This window comes from Melanerpes formicivorus, unplaced genomic scaffold, assembly GCF_026170545.1.
Source record: "Melanerpes formicivorus ecotype bairdi unplaced genomic scaffold, bMelFor1.0.p_v2 SCAF_6, whole genome shotgun sequence".
NCBI lineage: Eukaryota > Metazoa > Chordata > Aves > Piciformes > Picidae > Melanerpes > Melanerpes formicivorus.
Genome location: NW_027142358.1, coordinates 19,845,806 through 19,872,377, shown reverse-complemented (window position 1 = coordinate 19,872,377; position 26,572 = coordinate 19,845,806). Strand labels below are relative to the sequence as shown.

General features: G+C 36.8%; 1 protein-coding gene across 1 annotated transcript in view; it reads left to right on the top strand.

Moving 5' to 3' along the window:
* Positions 1-26,572, top strand: part of PARG (poly(ADP-ribose) glycohydrolase) — a 69,134-nt gene that overhangs the window by 8,650 nt on the left and 33,912 nt on the right. Inside the window, exons 4-9 of the mRNA XM_068139997.1 lie at positions 111-294; positions 1,442-1,564; positions 2,717-2,800; positions 3,972-4,046; positions 20,458-20,550; positions 23,099-23,256. Of these exons, the coding sequence (XP_067996098.1) occupies positions 111-294; positions 1,442-1,564; positions 2,717-2,800; positions 3,972-4,046; positions 20,458-20,550; positions 23,099-23,256 (717 nt within the window). The remainder of the gene's footprint in view (positions 1-110; positions 295-1,441; positions 1,565-2,716; positions 2,801-3,971; positions 4,047-20,457; positions 20,551-23,098; positions 23,257-26,572) is intronic.

Below are 26,572 nucleotides of genomic sequence, written 5' to 3'. Positions count from 1 at the left end.
TCACAGCGCGGGCCAGCAAATAACCTCTTAGGATTGTAAAGTTCCTGTATATGTCTGTGAGGTCTTTCAGTGGAATAAAATGTTTTTATGTTTATTTTTTTTAACAACAGAAAAGAAAAATGTGAATACAAACCCCAGAGGACAGGAAGGAAGATTCCTAAATACGTGCCACCTCCTCTTCCAACTAACAAGAAGTGGTTTGGGACACCAATTGAAGAGATGAGAAGAATGCCAATGTGTGGGGCCCGTCTTCCTTACCTGCGACCCTCAGCCAATCATACAGTAACCGTTAGAGTACGAGAATTCAGTCTGTTACCTGAAATTGAATTTCATGCTTAATTGTTTAATAATATAAAATGCCAAATATTAGACTTCTGACATTAGCAGGCTGTGGAAAGCTTTCTTTGCCATTCCTTGGGAACAGACTAGGGCAAGTAATTTTCCTGAAAACTGACATTTCTGATGCACAGAGTTAGGATATTAAGATCCAGAAGAAATGTAATTAGGGTTTTACTGCCTCTAGCCTGTTAGGTACAAGTAATTTTCTTCTGCATAGGTGTGTGCACTTCCTTATTGTAAACTGGGAATTTAAATATATCCGCAGGTAAAATTTGTGCTTCAGCATATTAATGTTGTATTTTCATTTTATTATTATTCTGGTTGGGTTCAAGATCTATAAAAGGCTCAAAACATTCAAAGATATGAGAAAGACAATGAAGAGACGTTTCCAACAGTTCTGCCACTGCATTTTAGATCAAATCTGTTATATGTGCTTTTAATCGTTTAGAGTGGTATGCAGTCCAATTATTGTTGAAACAAAACCTGAGATCAGAAACATGTAAGATTGTGGGTATATTGCAAACAAAATCAAAACACATTGCGTTTAAATGCAAGCTCTGGGGGAATTAATCCTACTGGAAGGCTGTGTAGCATATTGAGTCTTTAAGAATATCATGTTACTTATTTTTACCTTTCTGATGTTCCATGGACTAAATTTGCAATTGTGCTATTAGCTATAATGACCTCTCATTCTCTTCAGTATTAGGTTAAAAAGTGTTCTTTCTGCACGTGATTATGGTTAGATTTGAAACTACATTTTGAAAATATTTAGATAAAACTATATAGATATTTAAATGTATAAATGAGGAAGTATTTAGCTGATAATTAGACAATAATTGCACTTATTAACTTTATTTCAGTATGTTTCAAGAGGTCTGGTGATAAGCTGGTGTTCTGGAGTAAAAGAATGACGGATGGGTATTTTGTCTGACTTTGTCATGTGCATGTAAAACCACTTTTTTCCCTTTCCCAAAAGGGTGACTGTGGATGAGAGTTTTTTCTAAACTTACATTTTTGCTTACTTTCTATTTCTTCCATTTAGAAATCTGAAAGTAGTCTGAGCTTTCCCTCTCTCTCTGCACCCCCCACCCCTGTATTGCAGGTAGATCTTCTGAGGGAAGGAGAGGTGCCTAAACCCTTTCCAACTCATTACAAAGATTTGTGGGACAACAAACATGTTAAAATGCCCTGCTCAGAACAAAATTTATACCCTGTAGAGGATGAGGTAAGAAAGTATTTACTGTGTAACAAAATTTCTTTACATGCTGATGAGTTTTCACTTTACTGCATTTGCTTATTGAGCAAACAGTGTGTATGGAATTGAAAACTCCAATAGATTAACATGCTTGGTATGAAAAGCTGGATTCAGCCATATGTTTTTTTTCCTAGTAATCTACCAAGCCATTGACTTAGTGGTGTGTACATTTCTGTGCTTAGATCCCTCCCCACCCCGGAGCGTTGCTGATAGCTTGAGGTGTATCTGTCTGCTGTTTGGCTGAAAAATAATGGTGGAGAGTTTAGCATTCAGCCTCCATGATTTGTTGATCTGGTATTTTTTTTTATCACTGCTTGAGACTTTCCTGAAGATATGTATTGACATACTTCAGATCATGATGAGTAAAACAAGCAAGTGTTCGTGAAGATTGTATAATGATGATAACTGGGCTTGAATCTGGAGCAGAGAATTTTTGCAGCTTCTTAGTCTGTTCAGTTGTCAATTTAACACATAGAATATAAAAGGAATTTAATGGACATTGCAGAGATAGAGAATTGATAACATCTTTGTTGCCAGTTGAGCAGGATGTGTGGCCTCTGCTCTTGTGGTAGTCTCATAAATATCATTGTTGCTTGTAATGGGCAGTAAGACTTTCTGTGAAGGGAAAATATCTCAGAGGATGTCTTAAACTTGAGTTGGCACAAGAGTCAGCCATGGCAATATGCCTTTATAGTTGTGCCCTGATTGTTCTTTGTATTACATTCTGATAAAATTGATTCAAGTTTTATTTTTGAGTTGCAGATTTTATAAACTGGTCATGTTTTATCTGCAAGTTCCACTTTTTTCACAAGAAATTACTGAACATTACTTGTCCTTCTTGAAATGGCACAAGGAAGGGTGGTATATATATGAAAAGCTCCTTGTGTATTTTCTGCGTCCTTCAGTTAAAAAGCAACTCCTAAGGGAGCAAAATGCAGTGGATTAGAAATTGCAGAAATACTTAACAATTACCCCAAATATTTGCTTTATTTTTAAAGAACTTTACAAACAAGGAAAATTTTATTTTTAAATAAAAGTGGCAAAGAAAACAATTATTAGTAGATATGTCTTTCTGTTTTGAATAACTGAAATATGGCTTTGTTTTGGGCTTTTGCTTTAAAGAATGGAGACAGAACTGCTGGAAGTCGATGGGAACTAATCCAAACTGCCTTACTGAATAAATTTACTTGCTCACATGATTTGAAGGTAAGCTTGTCAAATTTGAAATCAAGTCTGTAGAATATACAGATTTGCAGATTGTATTGGGCTGGAAGGGACCCTCAAAGGTCATCTTTTCCAACGCCCCTGCAGTGAGCCCAGACACCTCCAAACTAGATCAGGCTGCTCAGGGCCGTATTGAATCTGACCTTGAATGTCTCCAGGAACAGGGCTTTCTATGTCCTGGTAGTGATTCTGGCTTAGTCCTATTTGTTTGATCATATATTTAAAAAAATGTAAAACTCTGAGCTGTTCAACAGATACCCTGATGAGTTAAGGTTCTTAGTTAATGAGTCTTAAGTATGACCACTTCACGCAAACCCATGTGTGTCAAGCAGTATCTATTGGGTTGTGGTAAATGTAGCATTTATGCTCTTCCTGTAACCAAATGGGAAGGTCATGCACAGGTGAGGGAATTTAAAACAGTGACTGTTCACACCAGTATACTCCACTAAAATTGCAGCAATTCAAACTGCTGACAAAAGTCTGTGAATTTTGGGAACTAATGCTCTGTCAATAACAGATCTCACTGGTTTTTAATGAATTGTGATTTGGAACAGCTTAGAATTTCTACTATTATTTTTATGGAGAAGAATGTAATTTAGATTATACCTAGAAGGCAGGGAAGGAGATGGATGCAAAATCTGGATGAACTGAATGAATAAATAAAGTCTTCCCTTGCATGAATAATGCAACTTCCCTTGATAATGCTATATTTGTTAGGCTTTTTTCTTGAGAATTTTTTTCAAGGTGCTTGTCATTGATTATGTTGTGGCTCTTAAAGTTTGTAAATGGGTAAAACTGTATTGCTGAGGGTCTGCTTTTTGGGGATTTGTGGGGGTTTTCAGTGTTTTTAAAGAAAGCAAGCATGAGGTGGGGAATGTTTATGTTGTTATAGGCAGATCCAAACATGCCGTCTATTGTTTTGGGCTAAGAGGAAAAAGTGTATACTAAAGTTTATCAATGCTAAACCTAAAATATAAGATTCAGTATCATGGACTTGCACTATATTAATACAGTTGTATGGCTTTTGGTAGGCCCTATGACAGGTTTTTAGCCACTAGATGGTACTGTTCCTTCAAAAAGGGAATTTCATTTAAATGCTTTTCTTCTTTTAGTAAGTATCTCTAGGCTTTATTTTGTTTTGCTTTTTCTCTAGGAGGCTATATTGAGATACAACATTGCTTATTCCAAGAAATGGGACTTCACTGCTCTTACTGACTTCTGTGAAAAGGTAAACCAGGTTGATTTTTAAAATAGCAAGAAAAGTAAAACAGAAGTGACTGCTTTGTTTATGTGAGTCAATGCTTTTGGCTTTATTTCCCTTTTCAATAGTATGGTTTTGCAGTCCTCATCTATGTTGACAGTTATTTGGCTGGTACTTCAGCTGAAATTACACTTTATAAACTGGATTTATTTTAAACCTAAAGCAGGTAATATGAGTACATCAGTAGCAACTAAGGTTACTAAAGTTGAAAAATGCATTTTCTGTGTTTTATAATTAGATTTATTAATAAATTAATATTTCCACTATAGTGGTTTCTTGATTTATTTTTTGTTTGTTTTTGTTTGCTTCTTTTTTAAAGGTGTAACTCTTTTTTTGCCTTTTCAAACAACGCTACTTTTATATTGCAGTGGTGTTTGTATAGACTATGCTTTGCCTGTCTAGCAGTAAGATTTAGCTGTATGCTGAGATAGTGAATTTAAACTGTATAGCCTTTGAAAGATTAGGGTGGTTTATATAACTGTATGTTACCTTCCTGGAGGAGGATGGCAAAGGAAATTTAATAGTAGGTGGCAAATGCAAGTTGGACTATTGTTAACGTACATCCTGAATGATGTCTGGAAACTGTGCTAATTAAAGCAGTATGGGAAATTAAATGAGATGTTGTATTTTTCTTTCACCAACTCCAGAAGTGCTTTTAAAACTTGTGTTCTTGGGGGGGGCTTGCTAAGCTATATTGAGGTTTGGTGAAAACTAAATTTGATTTGAAGTTAATATTGTCAGCTATGTATGTTTAAAATAGATGTCTGCTTAATTCATGTAATTGAGGAACTCTTCTTTCTAATGCCTGTTTCCATTGCATGTAGGGACTGCTATTTTACAGATTTGGTTTTGTTCTGCATGCCACACAGTATAGCTCTTGCTGACTGTTTCTATAAAAGTACCGCTGCTATCATATTTGTTAGCCATCAGAGCTGCTGTGTTCACCCTTCTTTGTCAATTTAGTGCTCTCTCCTCTCATCCATGGGGTGGGTCTCTGTTTTTCAGATTATCATGGCTGGATTGTAGGGGCTTCTTGTGGCAACCAAAATTAACTTGGCCTGTTAACTGGTAAATCTTATGTTATTCAAGAATACATACTTATATTTTAAAACATTCTAATAATTTAAGGAAACTGTTTAAAAATATGAACCAAGAAGGACCTAGAGTAGCACCTGTATTGCTACAAATGGAACTGAGCTTGTCCTGATGCATTTGTACTGTGCATCTGAGAGTTCGGAAACTGTGAATTAATAGATTCAAAGATCATCAGCCAGGGAGAGTAAGTAATATTGGCTGTTTCCAGGGAAGAGAGGAACAACAGGGAGATAAACTATGTATTGGGCATTAATCTTTCACTGAGAGTGAAAAGACAATTTCTGTCACCTGGAAATAATGATTTATTTGTGAGGTTCCTAGATAAAGGGAGGAAAGCTTTTTCAAAATGTGGGCTTTAAAGCAAGCTGAAGAGTGTGCAGCATTATATTAAATAGTGAAGCATTGTGAGACAGTGGCTTCTTATAGACCACAGGAGCACAATCTTACCCTGGTTTTGTGTATTGAATATGTTTAATTTAGTGAACGGAGCATGTGGAGAGGATACATTTTGCAGAGAGGTTTAAATCATTATTACTAAAGGATATGTGAACTCTTCAAGTTCTCTATATTAACAAGATACCTGCTTTCAAAGAGTGTTTGCTTAAGCAGTCTGCTTAAGTGAGCAGCTGTGGACTGAAAGGTTGAGTACCTCTGGAAATGGGCTAAATATACTAGCTGTGGTGAAGTGTAGCTTTTGAAGTAACTGTATTTGGGAGTTAATGATTAAGAGCTCATCACTGGCTTGTGTGTTTTCTTGTTATGGTTTTGGGGGAAGAGAACTGTGTTGTCTGACATTTGCTCAGCAGGAGTTGAGAAGGTTGGTTGAAAGGAAATCTGACTTCAGTAATCAGCCCGAAGGGGAGGGGCAGCAGCTCAGCAGAGGGGGAGAAATAGTCACAGATAACATATTAAATCAAAGATACTAAACCAGATATCTGAGTATCATAAACTGTTTATATTACTGAACACTACTGACTTCCAATACATTCTTGAACAGGATTTCTGTGGTCTAATTTAGAAGCAGCACCCACAGCTCTAATGGTGTGTATTTTACCGATTCATTTAAGACATCTGCATTAAGGTATTACTATAGTAAGTCTTTGCTTGGTAAATTACAAAGTACCATTGTTATTTTGTCTTCTGACTGCGCACAGTTCACCTTAATCGGTATTTTAAATGCTTTCAGTCTCACATTGTGGTTCCTATTCTAGGTAGTTTCCTTCCAAAGTTGCATAGTCAAAAAAATCCATTATTTTTAAATCCTACTTAGGAGATTCAAATCAGTTTGCTTGTAATAACGTTAATTACCTGTTTCTTAGACCTAAGTTTATTTTCCCCAAACAACATACCCTGATATGCACAGGCTGGCCATTTCTACAGTTTGTCCACTGTTTCTACAGTGTTGTCAGAAGAGGGAGCCCCCGTGCTATTTTCAAAAGATTCTTTCTAATGCCAGTTAATGTGTAGAAGTTCTGTTTGTGCAGTGAAGTAAATCTGGGAGCTGGAACTTTTTTCTTTCTTTTAAAAAGTTCTTAGTACCACTCAGTAATGTGCATAAAGCTCCCCATGTCTTACTTGCTTCAGACTAACAGTTTTGTTGTCTTCTGTGCAATTTCCACACTGTTTTATTGATTTGTTTTGCCATCTGTGTTAATATTGGCAAATAGGCTTAGGATTTATTCAAGTTATTGCTGGTGGATGAAAATTATTACTGATAACATTTTTCTTCTTACTTGCAAAATTCTTGTCACTTGAGAATCATCTGTTCCAAGATGTGTCTGTTTTCCCAGAACTTGCCTAGAAATCAGACAGCAAAGAAGTAAACAAGCAGCGTAAGAAACAAGAGGTTCCTGCAGCAAATGGAGCTGTCTTGGGACCCACAGTGTGTTGTAGATGAGTTTTATTTATGTGAATGATGATAGGTTGGGAATTTATTACATGCTTTCGATCAACAATGCTCCATACTGTAGTACTTATTTTTCTTTCTTGTAGATTTGCTCCTCCACTTCTAGGCAAGGCCAAATTACTTTGTTTTTCCAGGTGCATGAAATAAGTGAGTTGTAGTCATTCAAGGTTATGTCTTAGACTAGCTCCAACAGTAGCATCTTTTTTTAAAGGGAAAAGTAGGACTTTATCTTTTAAGGCTGTCACACAATCTGCTGCATTAAATCATATCTGCTCGTTCTGGACATGCTTTGTTTTTATTGTAAGGAGGGGTGTTTATGTCTAAAAATGACCTTGTATAAGCAGTGCATAACTTTCTTTAAAGGCGATCCTTCTAAACTCAGGTTTAGTTGCATGGTATACAAGAACTTACATCAGCATGGTTTATGTTGTGAAGCTTTAGGAACCTTCATGATATTGAACCTCTGTCATTAAAATCAGAGCTTTTGAGATGAGATGAACCAGTTAGTGATCAGCCTCACAACTTGTTTTTGTCCTTTACAGTAGAGCTGTATCAAACTGAGTTGTTTAGTCCAATCTAAAACCTGTGAGAGTTAGCAGACATATTTAATAACATTTACTGAATAAATATGTTAAGGCAGACACGGTGATGAAAAGGAACTCTGCCGGCAATGAAACAACAACGGGTGCTTTTATTTCTCATGTGGTTTAGTTTTAGTCTTCTAAAGACCTTTGAAATCTGCAGAGCTACAGCATTTTCATCGTTTTAGTGTCAGAAAAGGAAGGAGTAATTCTCATCTGCCTTTTCAGTTCGTGTAAGTAAAGTGTCTAGTCATCTGATTTTTAACTGCTCTTGCTGATTTTTTTTTCTGTTTGTATATGCAAAGCAGAAATAGAGGGACTCAAGTGTGCAGAAATGTTAGCATTTTAAATTCCCTAAATACTTGTTTCAAAAGTTTGAAATAATGCCTGTATGCTATTCTGCTTGGATATATCACTAGAAGAGAAACTGTGATCTCTGGAGTTTCGTCATGTAATGGAAATTACAAATAGTTGAGACATAGGTTTGATCTCTTAAGAAGCATAGGCTGAAGGTTGGAGTTTAGGTGAATTTGCGTGGCATAGGCAGTGATTGAATTTCTGTGAGTCATCTGAAAAATGGATCGTAATACGTCTTGCCGATGTTCATGTTGTATCCATGAATATTTTAATGTTTATCTGGACTGTTAGAGCTTGATCGTCTTGGTGGAGAGTTTGTGAAATAGAGAAGGTACAATGAGAGGAGTCAGAAATAATGTAAATGTATGTCTTAGTTTTCATAGGAGAAAAGTCTGAATAAGCTGGGACTGTTAGTTTTTTTCATTTTAGTTAGATATGAGGAATAGGCATAACAGTGATGTCCAAAATGAGTGTAAGAGAGGATGAAGAGGACATGACTGTTCATTCTTCTGGTACAACAGTTAAGGGACACCAGATGAGTGTTCCAAGCAGGTAAGGAGGCAAAAAGTAATTGCTAGTTTAGATACTGAATAAAAGGCTGTGGAGCTCCTGTTGGGGCAATGTAGAGGACACTATGGCTTTAAAATCAAGCTTTGAAGGGCTTTGGAGAAATTGCTGGTAGAAAGATCCTGTTGACATCTATGCAGATACTGTGGTGGACTCGGAATTTCTGAAACTGATCACTGGGAGTAAAATGGCATTGTCTGGAAGTACTGCTGGTGACTTGCTTTCCTTGCTGTTAGACTTTTCTAAGCATCTTTTGTTGATGAACTTCCACGAACCTTTGTCTGTTTTTGCGTTACTAGGACTTGCTGGGTTGAGGTAGAAGGTGGAAGTGGCTTTGTCACACAGGCACCATTTCAGCGTAGTGCCAGTACGAGACAGTGCTGACAGAGGTATGGGGAGCTGTAAGCTAGCCTCTTTTAGGAGAACAAAATAATAACAGTAATTTGGCATTTAAAATGAACATCATTTGAAGACACTCATGCCTTTTGAAATTTGGTTTGGATTTCTGATTTGGTTTTTTTTTCCCTTTTGGTTTTCCCCAGGTTCTCTGCAGCATTTTAAACACTTGGTGCCGACTTGTTTAAAGTAGGGAACCTTAAAGGGGATATGCTATCAGTATCTTTACAAAGACACTCTTGTTCTCCACTGCATTGTACTTGGTTACCTACTGTTAGATTTAGGGTAAGAAAAAGCATGTGTATGTCTGTAGTGCTTGTTTATGGACTTCTTGCGGTCTTTTTATCTTTTGGGAAAGCTCTTTGGAGCAGTCTATTTAATAACCAAATCTGCATATTTGCTGTTGATTGCCATATAAATTCAGCATTCTAGAAATCCTTTTTTGATAAAGGAAGCTGTGAATTTGATTTTTTTTCAATGAGGTTCAAGGAAATGTGGTAATAGTTCTTAAATAAAGAGTCCACTCTCTTCTTCTCTCTATACTTAATTGCCAAGAAGAGCCCTCAGCATGAAGGAAGAGGAAGAATGGAGCAGACTTTATCTGTGCCCCTTTTTTTTCCTTCTCCAGTCAAGCATGATTTCACTTGGCTTTAGCCTCAAAACTAGCTGTTAGCAGCTTTTTTTTTTTTTAATGGCACAAATCTCAGCTGTAAAGTCTGATTAAAAAACTATGTAGCAAGAAAACAAGATGGGTTAATACTGAAGGAATATATTGCTATTTTTATTTACCCTTTAATTATAATTTTACATGATAGAAATATGGACTATTAAAAATGTTTGTCTTGCAAGTCCAGCTGTAATTAGTTTTGAAACAGGTATAGAAAAGGAGGCCCACTTCTCCCTAATTGTTTCTGTTAAAACTTGCATGATGGTCTTAATTCTGGTTGCTACATACTTTCAGAAGTCCAGAACAGTCAGGTTGTGAGGCTTGCTGTCTGCTTTCACATGCAAGTGTCTACTTGCTATAACCTCATACCTTTTCCAAATCTTGAATAGATGTAATTTACAGATGCATAAATTTACCAATATATAATATGCAAGATAAATATGTAAATAAATTAATCTATAAACACAACTTCTTGTATCTTCTATAAATATCACATATCCATATTACAAGTGCTTGGCTCTTCCAAAAGTCTTAATATTTGATTATTTTTTTTTCTTTCATTTGTGTCTGGCAATAGTCATATGGATGGAATTATTTGGATTTTTTTTCTACAGCAGATGTTTTACTGCACAGGTTACAGAATAAAGGAGAATATTTCTTATAGAACAGAACAGAATAAACCAGGTTGGAAGAGACTCTTAAAGTGAGGAGTGGTAGAGCATATTGCAATGAGTCTGTGCTTTGCAATTAGAAATAATTGCATTAAATTTAACTGAAAAACCTAATAAATGTGTTATTGAATTGCTGAATTTTGACATAAACCTAGTGAAACCTGAGATAATGCGTACGGAACATGCTTAGGGCATTGTTCTGCCGAACTAGAGTTTCTCATTTGAATTGTAGCTACAAACCATGCTATCATGTTTGGCTTGAACTTTGTAGTTCCAGAAGACATGTCAGATACAAATAATTGAGTCAGAGCATATGAAGTGCTTGAGAACTGGGCAGAAAAATCAGATGTGCAAAGGCTGGCAGTATGTCTGCTTCTTCTCTAAGAAGAATCGGCTGTGTTTTGAAGTGATTTGAATGAAATTATAAACTGTCTTGCCAATGAAATACTCTGCTTCAACTGAAAAATTTCAAACTACTGCAGAACCACACAGCCTTTAAGTGTGTGTGTGGTCTTAACCTTAATAACCTTAATTTAATGACCTTAACTTTTGGAAATTATATTTCTTCTTTTTTACTATTATTTCTATTTTTCTTCTGAAAAAAAGGACTATAACTGCAGCAGCTGAAGATGATATGGCTGTAGTATAGTAGTTGATTATGGTTCAGCTCTTGATTTTTACTCATTTGAAAACAGACCAAACTACTTAAGAATGCATTCCATTGTTAAATGGCTTGGACAATTTTTGTGTTCTGATAAGGATTTACCTCACTCATTTCTCCTAGCAGGTCTTATGAACCATGTCAGTCCTTCCTGTATGTTCTCTTCTGTGAATGACCTGACTCAAAAAAAATTATTGTTGTAATCAGTGATACTGGAATAGAAGGAATTTTAAAGTACCAAATTATTCTGGTGACTGGGTTTTTGAGAAATTGTTTTTATAATTATCTGGACAGTACTAACAGAAGTAAGCATTGTACAGAGATGTCAGCACTTCAGATGTAGGCTTTTAAGCAAGATACAGAATGTCCCAAGGCTGAAAATAGCCTATCCATTGCTCCTTGCTGGATTTCATTTTAGTCCAGATGTTTTCAAATAACTTTCATTACATCAGATTAGCTTTTTAAAAATCTAAACTGAAAAGGTCTTTTGAGTGTGCCATGAAGTGTTTTCTTTTCAGAGTAGCAGAAAGGAACTTACCCCATATTGAACAAAATGTGAGCTTCTCTGGGCTTAGGGGCAACGTACACATTCAAAACATTAGAAGCCAAACACTGTAGAGGAGAAATAGCTTTCAGCATTCAAGTACAGGCTTATTCTTGTATTTTTTTGTACTTTCTCAGCAAAAGAATGTTTTTTTAAGTGATGTTTTGTAGGCATCATTACAATGACTATTGCATCAGCCTATTTACTCTGAATTACTAGGGAAGGGAGATATACCCGTAGCAAGTGTAGAGTTTTATTTATATTGCATCCTAAGTGTTTGTGGATTCTTAATGCTTTGAGACAATGTGAAGATACATCCTGAGGATCACTTCCATAGTTTTTCAATATATTGAGAACATTTCTGTTTAAAATTTAAGAAAACAGTAAATATAAGTGTTCTGGGTTTAAAAGCCATTTTCTCATACTTGCTTGTTTCATTTTGGGGGCAGAGAGTTGTGGCTTCCTTAGCTGTGTGTCTTTAGAAATTAATTTATTTATTTCTGTGTGTTGCAGTTAGAATTCAGAAAAAAAAAAGCAACAACCAAAAAACCACCAAACACACACACACAAACCACTTAAAAAACCCAGCAACAACTGGGCAAAGGTTTCAAAAGAAATACTCTCTTTAAAAAAGTATGTGGAAGTAGGGAGGTAATAAAGAGGCATTGCTATTGTTAAGATGACTGTGAATGCATAACTGAAGTATATTGTAACTGTTCTTGATTTTTCTTCTGCTTTTTTATTTGAAAAACTGAGTTTATGTTGCTTCCTTGTCATGCATTCTTTAAAGGGCCAGTGTGGCCAATATAATCTTAATTACTGGATATTTTTTCAAGGCCTTGGATATTTCAGGTCTAGAATACTGACAAGCAAAAAACAGTATAGATGTTTAAAAAAAAATATTTTACAGTGTTGTTGTGTTATCCTTAGCTAAGCCCTCATATACTGTTTATGCTTGACATTTTTGGTGATGCTAAAGAAAAACCAGCATTGTTTCATGAAGCTTTTAGTACCAAGGTGTTACAGTTTAAAGGTTATCAGTTTCAGAATTGTTTGAAAAGAGTTGTAGTTTTGGACACTTCTTCAGTGAGGTGCTTAGCAGGGGCTTTCAAAATCATAGTAGTATTAAACACTTTATTCCCCACGCGCTGTTTGTAGAGAGACAAAAGTTTTGAATGAACCTGAAAATTGCTTGTTTTCACCCTTAGTGTTAGTCAAATGAAAGATTTTGTTTGGTTGGTTTTGTCCATGTTCCAGTCCTGCTGTAGAAGCAAGATCTTTGCCTTCCCCATGACTTTGTACTTAAAAAGTAACTCAAAAGTATTTAGTTTCATCCCAGCACTCTGCCACTGCCTTAGAAATTGTTGTGGTGCTTTTACTCGCTAAAATCAGCACTTTGCAAGACTACACAGATAGCGTCTGTTGGTGGCCTGTAGAGATTTGGGACTAGATTTCTCTAATTCATTAGGAAAATGCTTAAGGTTTCTGGTATGTGGAAGTACAAACTACATTTCTAAACATGAGGAGGAGATGGAAGTGTAAATATAATTTTTTTTTTTTTTCCTCTTAGGTTTTATTTAGAATGTTAAAGAGTTTGAGAACAAAGCTGCAGTTGTTGGGGATGATACACCTGAGAGATCATTCCAGGGTTGGATTGGCAGTAGACATGAATGAACCTTTGGGGGGGAAAAAATAAACAAAAATGAATTAACCTTTGCCTTGTAAGCTGTCTTCTCTTTTCCTTTTGAAGTGTCAAGTTTGTAGGTTTGATAAATGTCAGAAGCATTCTTTCTCTGAAATAAGATTATTCTCTGCATAATCCAGTGTTACGGGTTTTTTGCCTCTTCCCTCCAAAGATTACTTTGTCCTTCCTTTGGTATCTAATCAGACAAGTGCTAAAGAAATAGATGGATTTGACAGCCAAGAGTGTTTCCTACTGAATTAGTTTTGTAAGGAAACTAAAGGGTGGAGGTGAGAATATTGTTTCCTGCAGCTTTGGAAGTTCATTTAATTTAATGGGATAGAAAATCCACCCCTTCCTTTACTTCTAGGTTTCAATCTTGTTTCTCTGTGTAATATTTGACATGACAAAGAGTCTGTTTCAACACAGGCATACAAGTTAGGGGGCTGTAGGCTGGTGTCTCTGCCTAGGTGTCTGGTGTGCTGATAGTTTGTGTCACAGTGTGTTTAAGTAGAATTCATCTGCTCCATCTCCGCATAAGTTATGGGTGTTTGTGGTACGTTACCTTAAACATTTTTGTTTCAAAGTCACCCAAAGAGGACTTGTTCAGCCTTTTGTTTTGTTTTGTTTTTTTTTTTGCTTGTGTATCTGACTTGTTGGTTTGGGGTGGGGTTATTTTGTTCTTTGAGTTTGTTTGGGGTTTGTTGTTGTTGGTTGATTGATTGGTTGGGTTTTTTCTCCAGATAACAGATTGAGAAAGTCTGCTTTTAAGATTCTGTCACATTTAAAAGCCCTTATGATAAGGATTAGGGGCAGAAACAGAGTACAGGTTGGCATTCTGAGATTGGTTTACTTTCAGGTGAAAGGCTTCTGTCATGGATAGTGGCTTGGTTGTTTTTTTAGCATTGAGGAGTTCCAGTGGTGAATAACAGCACGAAGAAAAGCTTGCAATTCCTGTACGAGACAGGAGAATAAGTGCATGTTGCTCTGGAAGGAAAAGAGGATGAAGACAATATTGCTTGCTGCAATAAAGGAGCAGCTACATGTTGTGATTTAAGTATACTGAAGTTTTTGTGTTGTCATCTCAAAGGAAAGTCTAAGCTGAAGCGAAATAGTGAGAAAGAAGCCTCAGGATGCCTGGGAAGACATCTAAAAAAGTGGGAAATCGAAATTGTTAATGCTACTCAAAGGAACCAATTGTTAATGTTAGGCAAAAGAACCAGTATCTTGTTCAAGAGAATGACTGAATTCTTGTATCTCATTTGGCAGTGAAATGGGAGCCTTTGGAAGGGAGGTACAGTTCTATGCATTGAATAAGAAAAACCCCAAACCCCACATTTAAAATGCCTGTGAGTATAACAAGACTATTAACAGTCTTAAGAAGGAATTAAGACTTCAGACACAAGTTCATTTTGTCCTTATTCTCCAAATACTTATTTTGCATTCCCTTTCCACCAAAGTTGCACAATTACAGAAGTTGACCAAAGCTGGGGTTTTTTGGACAATTTCAAGTTGTCTTAGGCTTTGTGACAGGTTCCACTTGTATATTCCTTGTGTGCAGCACTGAGCAAATTGTTCTGTGAGAGTGGGAACAGTGTTGGTTTGTTCATGTTATGTTTTTCCTGAATTGCAGACTTGAAGAAGATTTACTAATGATGTCTAGTTAAGGCTATGAGTACCCTGATTTGTTATACATCTACTTGCGACCAAATTTTTCAGCTTGAAAGTATTCATCATGTGGATCTCAGTGCCCTGCAAAAATATGCAGAGGTTTGTTGCTTTTTTTCCTAGTGGAGGCAAGGTGAAGATAGTGAAGAAAGGAAAACTAAAATTAAAATTCTGAAATGAGAATGAATTTTCTGTGAATAGAGAACACAGCAGTTGTGCAGTTTGTTGAGTTTATTAGGAGACTATAAAGATATGATATCTTGGATTAAAATAATTGGGAAAGCTGTTATTGGAAAAACAGTTCAGCATAAGTAACTGATGGTACTGAGCACTTACAAACACAAACAAAATAATTCTAAGAAAATGCATGATGCATTATGGCAGCTGGGAAGGAAAAAGAAGGTCTAAATCGATTAGAATTGGGAAATAAAAGGGACAAAGCTTGAAGAAAGCACTCTGGTTTTCCTGCTTATCTTTAGGAAGCTTGTTGAGTTGATCCCTGTCTTGCCACAGGAGTTAATATGGAGAAATAAACAAGTTGAGAGTGCTAAACCTTTGCTGTCTTCACATCCTGGTTGCCTGTTGGTGTGATAACTCTACCTTCCCATGTGATAGATAGAGCTGTCCAAAATTCTGTTCTGTATGTGCAGTTTGTTTGGTTTGATGAGCTGTCAGATTTAGATTTAAACTCTCCACCATCACTGTCACCCCACAGTACCTCAGATCCTTATTAGGACTGTGAGGCATACTCGTTCATTATGTTTTGGAGGACTGGTTTATAGTGACAAGAGGCCATTACTTATGGTGGATTTTAGTCAAGCTTCTTTGATACAATATAAATGGTCATTTTGCAGAATTGCAATGCAAGTTTGGCCAAGAGCTCTTAGCTCTGTTACGGCTCACTGAACCATTTGCATCTAATGAATTGGAGCCCCAAGTCATGTTCATTTAATCAGTCACTCCAATGCAAATACTGATGGAACTGCTAAGTGACTTCTTAGGCAAAAGGCAAGTCATACTTTGCAACTCTGATTGCATAGACATTCCCATTAGGGTGTAACCCTTTTTTTATTCCTAAATATCTTTTTTCTTTTTTGTTTGCATGATTGGAGGACTATGAATAAAGTCAACAATTTATTTTTATTTCAAATCCTGAAGGAAGCTATGAAGGACATGTATGCATAATAAGGAAAGGAGAAAATGATCAATTGTTTAAAAAATAATTTGCTATGGTGCATAATGCATTTTCCTGTATCAAAAATTGTTGAAAATGAGTTAATATTTTAGAATTCTTTGAGTTATAAAACAGATCTAATTTTTTTTAAGAATGGACATACAATCCTTAATCTTTGCATAGTTGTAGCATTGGAAAAGATTGTACACACTTACTAGCACATGACTGAATCAGGACATGTTCCTGTAGCAGGAGACTTATATCAAAGCAAAATGCTTAGGTGCCTTTTGTAGCAATTTCATACTATCTGGAATATTAGTGGTTTTTTAGTGCAAAGAGTTGCAACTGGTATCTGTAGCCCGTTGACAAGGGGTGTGAATGGCTCTGTTTCACCTACCACCCACCACCATGTAATAATGAACTCTTTAATAGGTTGGTTCAATTTATTAATGAAGAGGAAGACTACCTGCCTCTAGTTATTTTCCTGGAGCATTAGCAGGCCAAAAGATCTGAGGAAGTTATCAGAGGAACATGGAAACTGGTGAAATGTGTTGAGTGTGTTTTCAGGGAGAAAGTGTGACACATCCCTCTTTCAGCTGCAGCAAATAAGTAGAATTTGTACTGTAACTCTAAATATCCTAGGTTTTACATCAGTACAAGTCACTGCTTCCTGAATAGAGTTTCCTTCTAAATAAATTTTCATTCAGTTCTGTGACCAAGTATTTGTTCTGTATGCTCTTGCTAGGTTCTCCCAGGTTTACATTTGCATCATGGGATGTCTGTCATATGTAGCTGTTGTCAGCATTCCATTTCTTAGAATCCTTTTGCTTTCTACAACTGATTGCTCTTTTTTAGCTGCTTGCCAAGTCTGAAAAGACTCACTGATAAAACCAGGTTCTGTGTTGTGCTGAGCATAGCTAACAATGTGCAGTGACAGTGGTTGGTCTGCAGAGCTGCAGGTGTGGTGGCGTGCTTGTTTGGTGGTCAAGAGGATGACAGCTAAGCATCCAAGGATTTGTAAGTGTGTGTTTCAAATAAACGTCATAGGTCTGTTACCTGTGCAGGAACAGACTATAGGCAGAAAGGGAAGATCACATGGATGTGGTTATGACTCAAGCTAGTTACATTTTGGTTGTATTTTTTGTTTTGTTTGTTTGAGAATTAAAGCAAGAAAAGACACAGATTTCTACCCTCCTGCCACTGTTCAATAATGGGCTATAGCCTCAGGATGAAAAGGAGAGGCACAGGACTGAGTAGTTCCCCAAGGAGTTATTTTTGGAGAGAAAGTTTATTGGGAAGACAGGATTTAGAGTTGTGGGTTTTTTGTTTAGTTTTTGGTTACTTTAAAGAAAAACCAGCATGAATTCTTATATTACTCACTGCAGCAGCTATTTTGTGAAGTTTTTGAGCTTGAAAACTATTGATGTGCTTCTCTGCAATATTGAAAAGACCTTTGTCTGAATGGGGTAATATTCAACACAGGGAGGCTTAGGCCGCTTGGTGGTTTGAGTAGAGTGGGATACACAATTAGGAATTTCTTGACAAGGTCTGTGAACTTAGCAGTCTCAATGATCATCATTTTAAAGTTGAGGGGTCCTTTAAGTGACATAATTTTTAAAAATATAGTAAGGTTTTTATGCACACACACAGGGAAAAAAGTAATCCTACCGTATTTGTAATTTATGTGTAAGAATAATCTGTCTGAAGTCCAGCTGGAGTTCACCTAGTCTTTAACAGCTCTGAATTTTGAGGCCTTCATTAGTGGAGGTCTAGGAAAACTCATGCACAAGAACAATGTAGGAAGGAGAGTATGTTGTGGTACAATATCAGGAAGGTAAGGAGTAGGAAAAGTCAAATTGAGTTACAAAGTGAATCTTGTATACGTGTTTTTGTATTGGAGCTGAGCTGTGCAATTGCTGGCCCTGCTTCTGTTTTGGGAAAAAAAGATGTCTCATACCATTATTATATTATTTTCAAAGGAGCACAAAGAAAAGGTTGAAGTCTTGACAGCTATGAGAAAGTCCAGTGCCATAATGTGTCACCAGATAAGTGATACTGTAGAGTCTGTGGCAGTCAGCAAAGCGTAGCATCCACTATTTATATGTCAACTTTAGAAGAGAAGAAGTGTTACCCGAAGGGGAGAGAATATCAGAATTTGACAGCCTGGTAGACATCTGAGGTTAAATGTCATCTTTTGAATAGATTTAACTTACATATTCATTTTATGTATTGAGATCTGAAATTCCAGCCTTTAAATGCTTGTTTTGTTACTTTATGGTGCTTAAAAACATTGTGCCCAAGAACAGACCTAAGTTTCCTGCTAGAGCAGGTGATGTTAAAGGTTAGATTTTCAGTATCTGACTTATACTTTTTAAATGTGTAGGAGTATATGCAGTCAACAACAGGAGGTGCATCTTGTTAAGTCCTTAACCTTAAAATTGGCTTTCAGTAATACTTTGTGTATTACTTGGATTCATCTATTATATCAAATTATTTTCACTTTTCCTATACTACTTGTGTAAGTTTTGGTTTTAATTTAAAACTCTAAATTAAAACTTTGTTGCTGTATCTCCATAAGCAACATACTGCATGGAAAGTAGGTATTGGAATTGGTTTATTTTCCTCCCTTTCCTACCATAAGTTTAGTCCTTTGAGCATTTGTTTGTGTTTTTTAATTCAGCTTCCTGAGCACTTTTGTCCCTTTATATCACCTGGAAAGGGAGGGAATAGAGCAGAGATACTTTTATAGTTATTTTAATGATCTCAAAAGAACAGAAGTTGTAAGCCTTCAAACAATATTCTTCACCGAGCGAGTCATTCGGCATTGGAACGGGTTGCCCAGGGAGGTGGTTGAGTCATCAACCCTGGAGGCGTTCAAGGGGAGATTGGACGTGGCACTTGGTGCCATGGTCTAGGCATGGGGTCTGTGTTGATAGGTTGGACTCGATGATCCTCGAGGTCCTTTCCAACCTAAGTGATATTGTAATATTTTCAGCTTGGCATTTGTGGCGAATAGTATGCTTTGAATCACAGCTACTTTATTTTCCTCTTCTCAAGAAAATTGTCAGTATTTTTTTAGCTTCTGATGTCTGTGTGAAGCTTTCCAATGAAGTAGGAATTATAACACTGTGATTATCTGACTAAAAGGATCACTTTGTGTAATTTTAGTTAGTCTTAAGTGTCAAAGAGAGTAAAATTGGTAATACTTGATAGTGTTTCATCTATTCTGTCTGCTGTTGGTTTTGTGTGAAATTGGTAGTAGATCAAATAATTTTATAACAGTGTTAATTGAAAAATAATGTTAAGGCCACAGTTTCAGAATTTTATTGATTTTAATCTAAAAAACAGTAGAATGTAGTTGTCTGAAATATAGATTCCCTGGCTGTAGGGGAAAGAGGAAGGCAGAAGGCTGAACTTTGACCTTTGTCTTGTGTGCCCCAACTGTAGTGCAAGTTGTGTGTTCAGTTCTCTCTGCCTTTTACCTTGAGTGCAGCATGCAAATCTAACAGCCAGTCACATCGGGCTCCTGGACCCCTAGATTAGGGAAAAACTGCACACTCCATAGGGAAGTGGAGAATTTGTTTTTCTCTCTCTGATGTTGCCTTAGCTGTGTCAGGAAGGTAGTTGAGAATAAGACAAAGATTTGATGTGACTTAGTCTTAACTATAAAAAGCTTTGAGGAGCCTTGTGAAACACTGATGTACCCTGATTTTTTTTTTTTATTTCTGATCTCTCTTTCCCAGGAAGAATGTTAGAGCAGGTAAAGAAGGGCAGCTAAAATAGTCATATGATCAGCTGTCTTGCAGGAAGAGACTGAAAAGATGGCAATTTGAGCATGTGGGACCAGGCATGTGGGACCTTTAATGTATGTAATCTGACAGCTATAGTTCTTGAGGGATCGTGGGGGTGGACAGCAGAGAATGGCCAGGCTTCCATTCTGCTCTTGTATAGGATTTCCTGTTGCTACTGCCAAGGACCACTGGTCTGACCCTGTAGTGCATTTCATGTGTCATTAACAGGAGAATATCACAGGTAATTGTCTTGGACTATGACCTAAAGATGAAAGAAGTAAACTGTTCCAGTGCTTTTGTACTTTAGGTAGTTATTTTATCGGCTGTGAACTTGATTTCTTGCTTTGGAAAGAGTGAAATAACAACTCTGTCAAGGTTACTGTATAGAACATTTGGTGATGTTTTCGTAACTGCAGTGTTTGAGAGTTGTGTCTGGATTTCAGTTAATGGATTATAGTAAGGCAAAATGCAGTGAGATGCTACCATGAAAAGTGCTACGGATTTGCATGGATGTGATCCTATATTTTTCCTCTCGATTCTTTTGGATGGGTCCTGTTTTCATCAACTTCTGTATAATCATTGCTTCTGAGGCAAAAAATCTTGTGTTTGTTTTTAACAGGTTCTCGAAGATGCAGAAGCTCAACATCTGTTCCAGTCTATTCTTCCTGATATGGTCAAGCTGGCTCTCTGTCTCCCTAACATCTGCACACAGGTAAGTAAACATTGTTAATAAGTGCTCTGCGGTAGACCACTTTTTTGCTAACTAGCTAATTGCTAAGGTAAAAACATCAGGATCATACTATGTTCTTAATAAAAGCTATAGTTTTCACATTCAGGCCTAGGGAGCAAAGTGGACAATGCACATAGATAATGATGTCACAATGTAAAGTAGTGTGTCTCACTGTCATATTTTCAGCCTGAACTTAAGGAACACTCTATTCTGAAGACACTTCTTGCTTTTTTTAAATCAATTGACCATGAAACCTTTCAGGTTTGAAAATCATAGTTGTAAACTCTCATCACAGTATTGTCAAGGTTGGAAGAGACCTCAAGGATCATTGAGTCCAACCTGTCACCACAGACCCATGACTAGACCATGGCACCAAGTGCCACATCCAATCTCCTCTTGAACACCTCCAGGGATGATTACTCCACCACCTCCCCGGGCAGCCCATTCCAATGACGAACAACTCTCTCGGTGAAGAACTTTCTCCTCACCTCGAGCCTAAACTTCCCCTGGTGCAGCTTGAGACTGTGTCCCCTTGTTCTGGTGCTGATTGCCTGGGAGAAGAGACCAACCCCTTCCTGGCTACAACCACCTTTCAGGTAGTTGTAGAGGGCAATGAGCTCACCCCTGAGCCTTCTCTTCTCCAGGCTAAACAATCCCAGCTCCCTCAGCCTCTCCTCATAGGGCTTGTGCTCAAGGCCTCTCACCAGCCTTGTTGCCCTTCTCTGGACACGTTCAAGTGTTTCGATGTCCTTCTTAAACATCGAGACTGAAATACTGAAATTTGAAAAACGGAAATACTTAATCTTGAAACACCTGGTATTGTATTTCAGAATTTCTTTTCATCCTTGAAATAGTATTTTTTTACAAAGCTTTCATTTACTTGAGAGCATATTTTATTCTAGTTAGAACATCACAATACTTGCACACAAAAACTTCAATTCTTTGTTATTGTTGTGGGAAGCAGTTTTGTAGGTAGTAAAGCTGATAAAAGTGAATAGGATCAAGTAAGTAAAAATGTGTGATATGTGTCATATTGGCAGGGTCACAACTCTAATTTGTAAGCTCCTGTGTTTCAGTTTTCTAAATCGATTTTGTCGGACAGGACCAGGGAAGGTCTTTCCCTACTTTTTTATGCTGCAAGGGTGCACAGTGACTACATAATCTCAAACAATATGAATATTTCTTTTTTTTTTTTTACAAGTCCTTTGATAGATGAAGTTTATAAGCATCTTATGAACTTTATGAAGTTTCTGAACATAAACTCAAGCACGAGATTTGCAAGTTCATTTATAGAGATGGTTTACTGTTTATAGAGATGATGTGCTGTTAGCTAATTGTAAAGTGTGAAGAACTTTGTCACACCAATTAAAAATAAATAAATTATTTTTAAAGTTTTTGGGTTAGTCATAAAGCTAAGTTTGTTCCAATGTAACATCCTGTCCAAAAGATCCTGGTTTTGTGGACTTGTGGAACTTACTAGAGAGACCTTCTCGGGCTTTTTTCCCATCTAGTTGTGTGACTTCAGATATGATAATATAGCTTATGAATTAAATAGCCAGAAGACCAAATGAAATTCAGTGAACATGAATGTAGTAGTTATAAGAACTAAGGAAAACTTGGTCTTTTGTAAGCAGAGCTATGTATTAAACAGTCTAAATTACTAGCAATTTCTGTATAAATAAAGGAATGAAATGTAGCTATTCAGCTCTCCTAGAGTTAGACTAATGATGATGGCTGAGGGTATTGGAAGAAGAGGTGAAAACTATGTTGTTGTTCTGTCAAATGGATTTATTGTAATTGTTACTCCATATGCCCCCATCTCCATACACTCCCTTCCTCATGGTATTATCACAGAATTAAAAAATTAAATGCTGTTAGAATGTGGTAAGAAAAAATTGCAGATTGGGAGGCTAAAGCCTGATGAAAGCCAAGTTTTATAACCCTTCAGGCTTTTGCTGTTTTTTTTCCTTCCACCTCTGATAATAAATAAATGGATAATCATGCACCTTCTGCAAACATTATCAGGGTTATTTCTTCAATAAAAAGGAAAAAAGTTCCCAGCAAGTTGCAGAGTGATAATCCGTGGTACAACTTGCATGTTTCTTTGTAAAGTATGAAGCATGGTTACTATAGATGAAAGCACATCTTAAGAGTTCTTAATCCTGCAGCTATTGAAAGTGGTTAACTTCAGTTTGTAAGATTGCCCAAAATTTGCAACATCCCATCTATCTTCCCTCTCTCCTTTCCCCATGGTTTTGTTTAATGAGTTGTGTTTTCTTGCTTTTTCGTTTTGTTATTGATTAGAAATCTGCACTTTGTCAAGCAGGCCTTTTCTGAATTGTTGTGGATAAACTGTTCATAACTTTAATGGTGCAGCTGATTAAAAGGTTCACCAGTGGCCTAAATTACTCTTGCTCTAATTTAACAAATGTACTTTTATGCTCTTGTTTTTTTAAAATGAGTAAGCTAATTTTTTCTCTCTCCTTCCCTATTTTCTCTCCTGCCACCCCCTCACTTCTTTTGTTGGTAGCCAATACCTCTACTGAAACAAAAGATGAATCACTCCATCACTATGTCACAGGAACAGATTGCTAGTTTTCTGGCCAATGCTTTCTTCTGTACTTTTCCACGTCGCAATGCGAAGATGAAGTCTGAGTATTCTAGTTATCCAGACATTAACTTCAACAGGTATGGCTCTCTGGAGTAAATGAAGCTGATAACCCTTCAATGAAAATACTGTTGTTGTCATTGTTTCTTTCATGCTTCTGTCACTAATTCCAGTAGTTTGCTTTCTGCCTTTTCTGTTTACCCCTAAGGAACAAGAAAACTATGCTGCAATGTAAGAAAGGGTCTTGTGCACAGGAAGCTATTCTTAATCCAAATTTCTTTTTCATGTATGCACATGCACAGACTTGCTCTTGCTGTGGTATAATTAGGCTGATACAATTCCCTACCTCATTAGCCATTCATAGGTGAATAGTACATTTCAGTTTTGCTTCAAATACTCTATATGTATTTAAATTAAAGGGCAATGTTTCCCTGGACATGTTTCTGTTGTTGTTTTTGTGTCAGCAGTGATGAACTGCACATTAAGTTAGAACAATGGGGCTTGATTCTTTAGAATTCATACAATCTCATTATCATTTTAAGACAGTGGTAGAGCTGATGTTAAAATAAACCTGTCCTTTTTACTACAAAAAGTCTATAAAGGTTTCAAAACCACAATAAGAACTTAAAGATATTCTGATTTCTCAACACATGCTTATTCTTTTTCCTCAAGGCTAACTTGCAGGTGGATTTGGTTAGGAATTTGTCTTCACATCTGTTATGGTTTCTGTTGTTGGGTTTTTTTTTTCTTTTTTAAAATCTTATTTCAGTTCTAAATGGGGAAGAGCATGGACACTTCCTGCTGCAAAATACTATGGTTGACATGAACTTGTAAATTAGAAATGAGAGCTGGTCATCTTCTATATACATTTTCAAGCAGTGCAATTCCTACCAGCTACAGAAAAAAGCGATGTTAAATCACTGGTGTAAATTCATATTCTTTGCCATGAACATTGCACCGCAATGTGAAGTCACAGCAGTGCAGTGTAATACTAGTGATTAACTTGGGGCATACTAATTTGAACTCAAAAGAGCTGTGCCAAATTATTAGATAATTTCCTGCTATAAACTTAAAAACAACCAATATAAAGAATTGGCTATTTAGTATTTCCTGCCTTACTCCAATATGTCCTCCTTTGTTTTCTGACTTGGCTTCCTTATGCCATCACTCCCAGTAAGTTCCAGCTATGTTATTTGAAGGGGATAAAACTTCAGACAACCTTCAGGCTTTCCTTTTGCATTATGGATGGAGTAGTGTTCAACAGTTAGTCACATGGGATGAAAGCCATTTTAATTTGTGTAAGTGCAAGAATATTATTGCCTAACTGGAAAAAAAAAGTGAAGCTGCTGTCCCCTAGTTCTTGAGGGTTAAAAGAGGCTCTTCCTTAGTGTTTCCACCATAGGAAAAATTTATGCAATTATTTTTTGTGCATAACTACTCATTGGACCAGAATTCCCCCCTTCCCTCCCCACTGGTTAATTTTTCATTTGATGATGAGCAGATTAGTGACGTTGAATACAAGGTATGATGGGCAGTGAATAAAATAAGAGGAGAAGTGTCAGCAAGAAGGGAACTGGCAGGATAAAAAGCAAAAGACGATTGAAGAGAGCAAATGATAAGAGTTCTACAGTCACCTAGTTTCTATTGTGATACTATATATAACCTGACTTAGTTGAAATCTAAAATGAGGGGAGAGGAGGGGGATAAGGGTGGTGAGACTCTGGAATAGGTTGCCTGGGGAGGCGCTTCCTCCCTGGGGGTGTTCAGGGGCAGGATGAATGAGACCTTGAGCAGCTGTGTCTAGTTGTGAGGCATCCCTGGCCATAGTGGGGAGCTTGGAGTAGAGAATCTCTAAGGTCCCTTCAAACCTAAGACATTCCATGATAATATTCTATTTCTTTTTCTTCCTGTTAACTCTGCTTTGTTTTTCACTGTGAAAAGTTAGCTCTGGGTTAGCAAGGGCATCGTCTTTCTTGTAGCTGGATATATTCTGAAGGCAGTAGGCAGTGACTGAAGTTAGTGTTTGTGACTTTTTTTTTTTTTTTTAAGAAATTTTGTTCTTGCCTTTCTTTTTTTCCCTCCCCCAGTTCATAATAATGTTTTGATGTAAAGGCTTGGAAGACTGGTGCTCTGCTCTCTCTGCTTAGGGAAGGGCATAATAGGTTGTTCCACACAGCAATCCTTTCTCTTCACAGTATTATGATCTGGAGCTTTTTCCAGACTGACTTTCTCCCCCCCCAGTATAATTAATTTGCTAAATTAGTGTGAATGAGTTACTTTGGGTACCAAAAAAAAAAAGATCTCCCACACCTTCCTAATGAAGCAAAATTACTGAGTGGATGCTAGTATTTGAGGGATTTGAGTTTTTCTTTAGCAAATGTGATGTTCCACTAAGCTTGCCCTTTCTGTGTTCATGCAAAAGGATTCCAGTCTTCCCCTCAAGCCTTTGAGATCGAAACTGAAAAAAAAACATTTGCACCTTAAGTTAGAAACATAAACATAAGAAGCTGTTTTTGTTTGTTTCTCAGTGTTTATGCAGTAGCCAATTATCATTTCATGATATGCAGAGTTAAATGTTAGTACCATTTTATGCACTATGAAGTATGTATATTTCCTACATTTAAATGCTGTCATGTTCCCTCTTCCCTTCAGTCTTCTCACTTTAGGTTTTTATGTGGTATTCATGTGCATGTTGTGACTTCCATCCCTACTTCCCCCAAGGTGCAAACCTGTTTGACAAAACAACAGTCAAGTCAGTGGGAGACACCGAAAAGTTATTCTTTCTGGATTTTCTTCTCTAAGTCCACCTGTGCTTGGCACTTACTACAGTGTTGATGGCGAGTTGTTTGAATGCTGGTGCATGTGCTAAGAACTGCAGCTGTTCTGAAGGAAGGCAGTTGTATGTCTTAGTACTGGAATAAGTCATCTCTGCTTTACTTCTCTTCTGTCTGTTGGAATTGCCAGATAATAGGAGGGGAAAAACATGGGCAGCCTTATTTTAACACTGAAGCACTTAGTTTAATAGTGTGTTGTGACACTGAGATTCTATTTTCACCATTGTGCTACAGACTGAAAGTCACCTATGTGCAGTGAAATACTCTGTAATTAAATTTAATTCTTCCCTTTCATACTTGGCATGGATGAGTCTGTTACAATTCTTAAGTCACTAATGACATAATTTGTTTAAAATGTAATTAATAAAATGGAATTTGTAGTTTAATTTTGAGAGCTCTAACTGTAGTAATAGAATGATATCTGTTGGGTGGACAAAAGTTAGATCCTAATAAATAGCAGAAAATGCTGCTTCTGTTCAAAATAGCAAGCTAAATTTAAGGAGTTCAATTTTTCTTTTTGATATCACTTTTATAATGTATAAAAGATGGGTATGGATTTGGC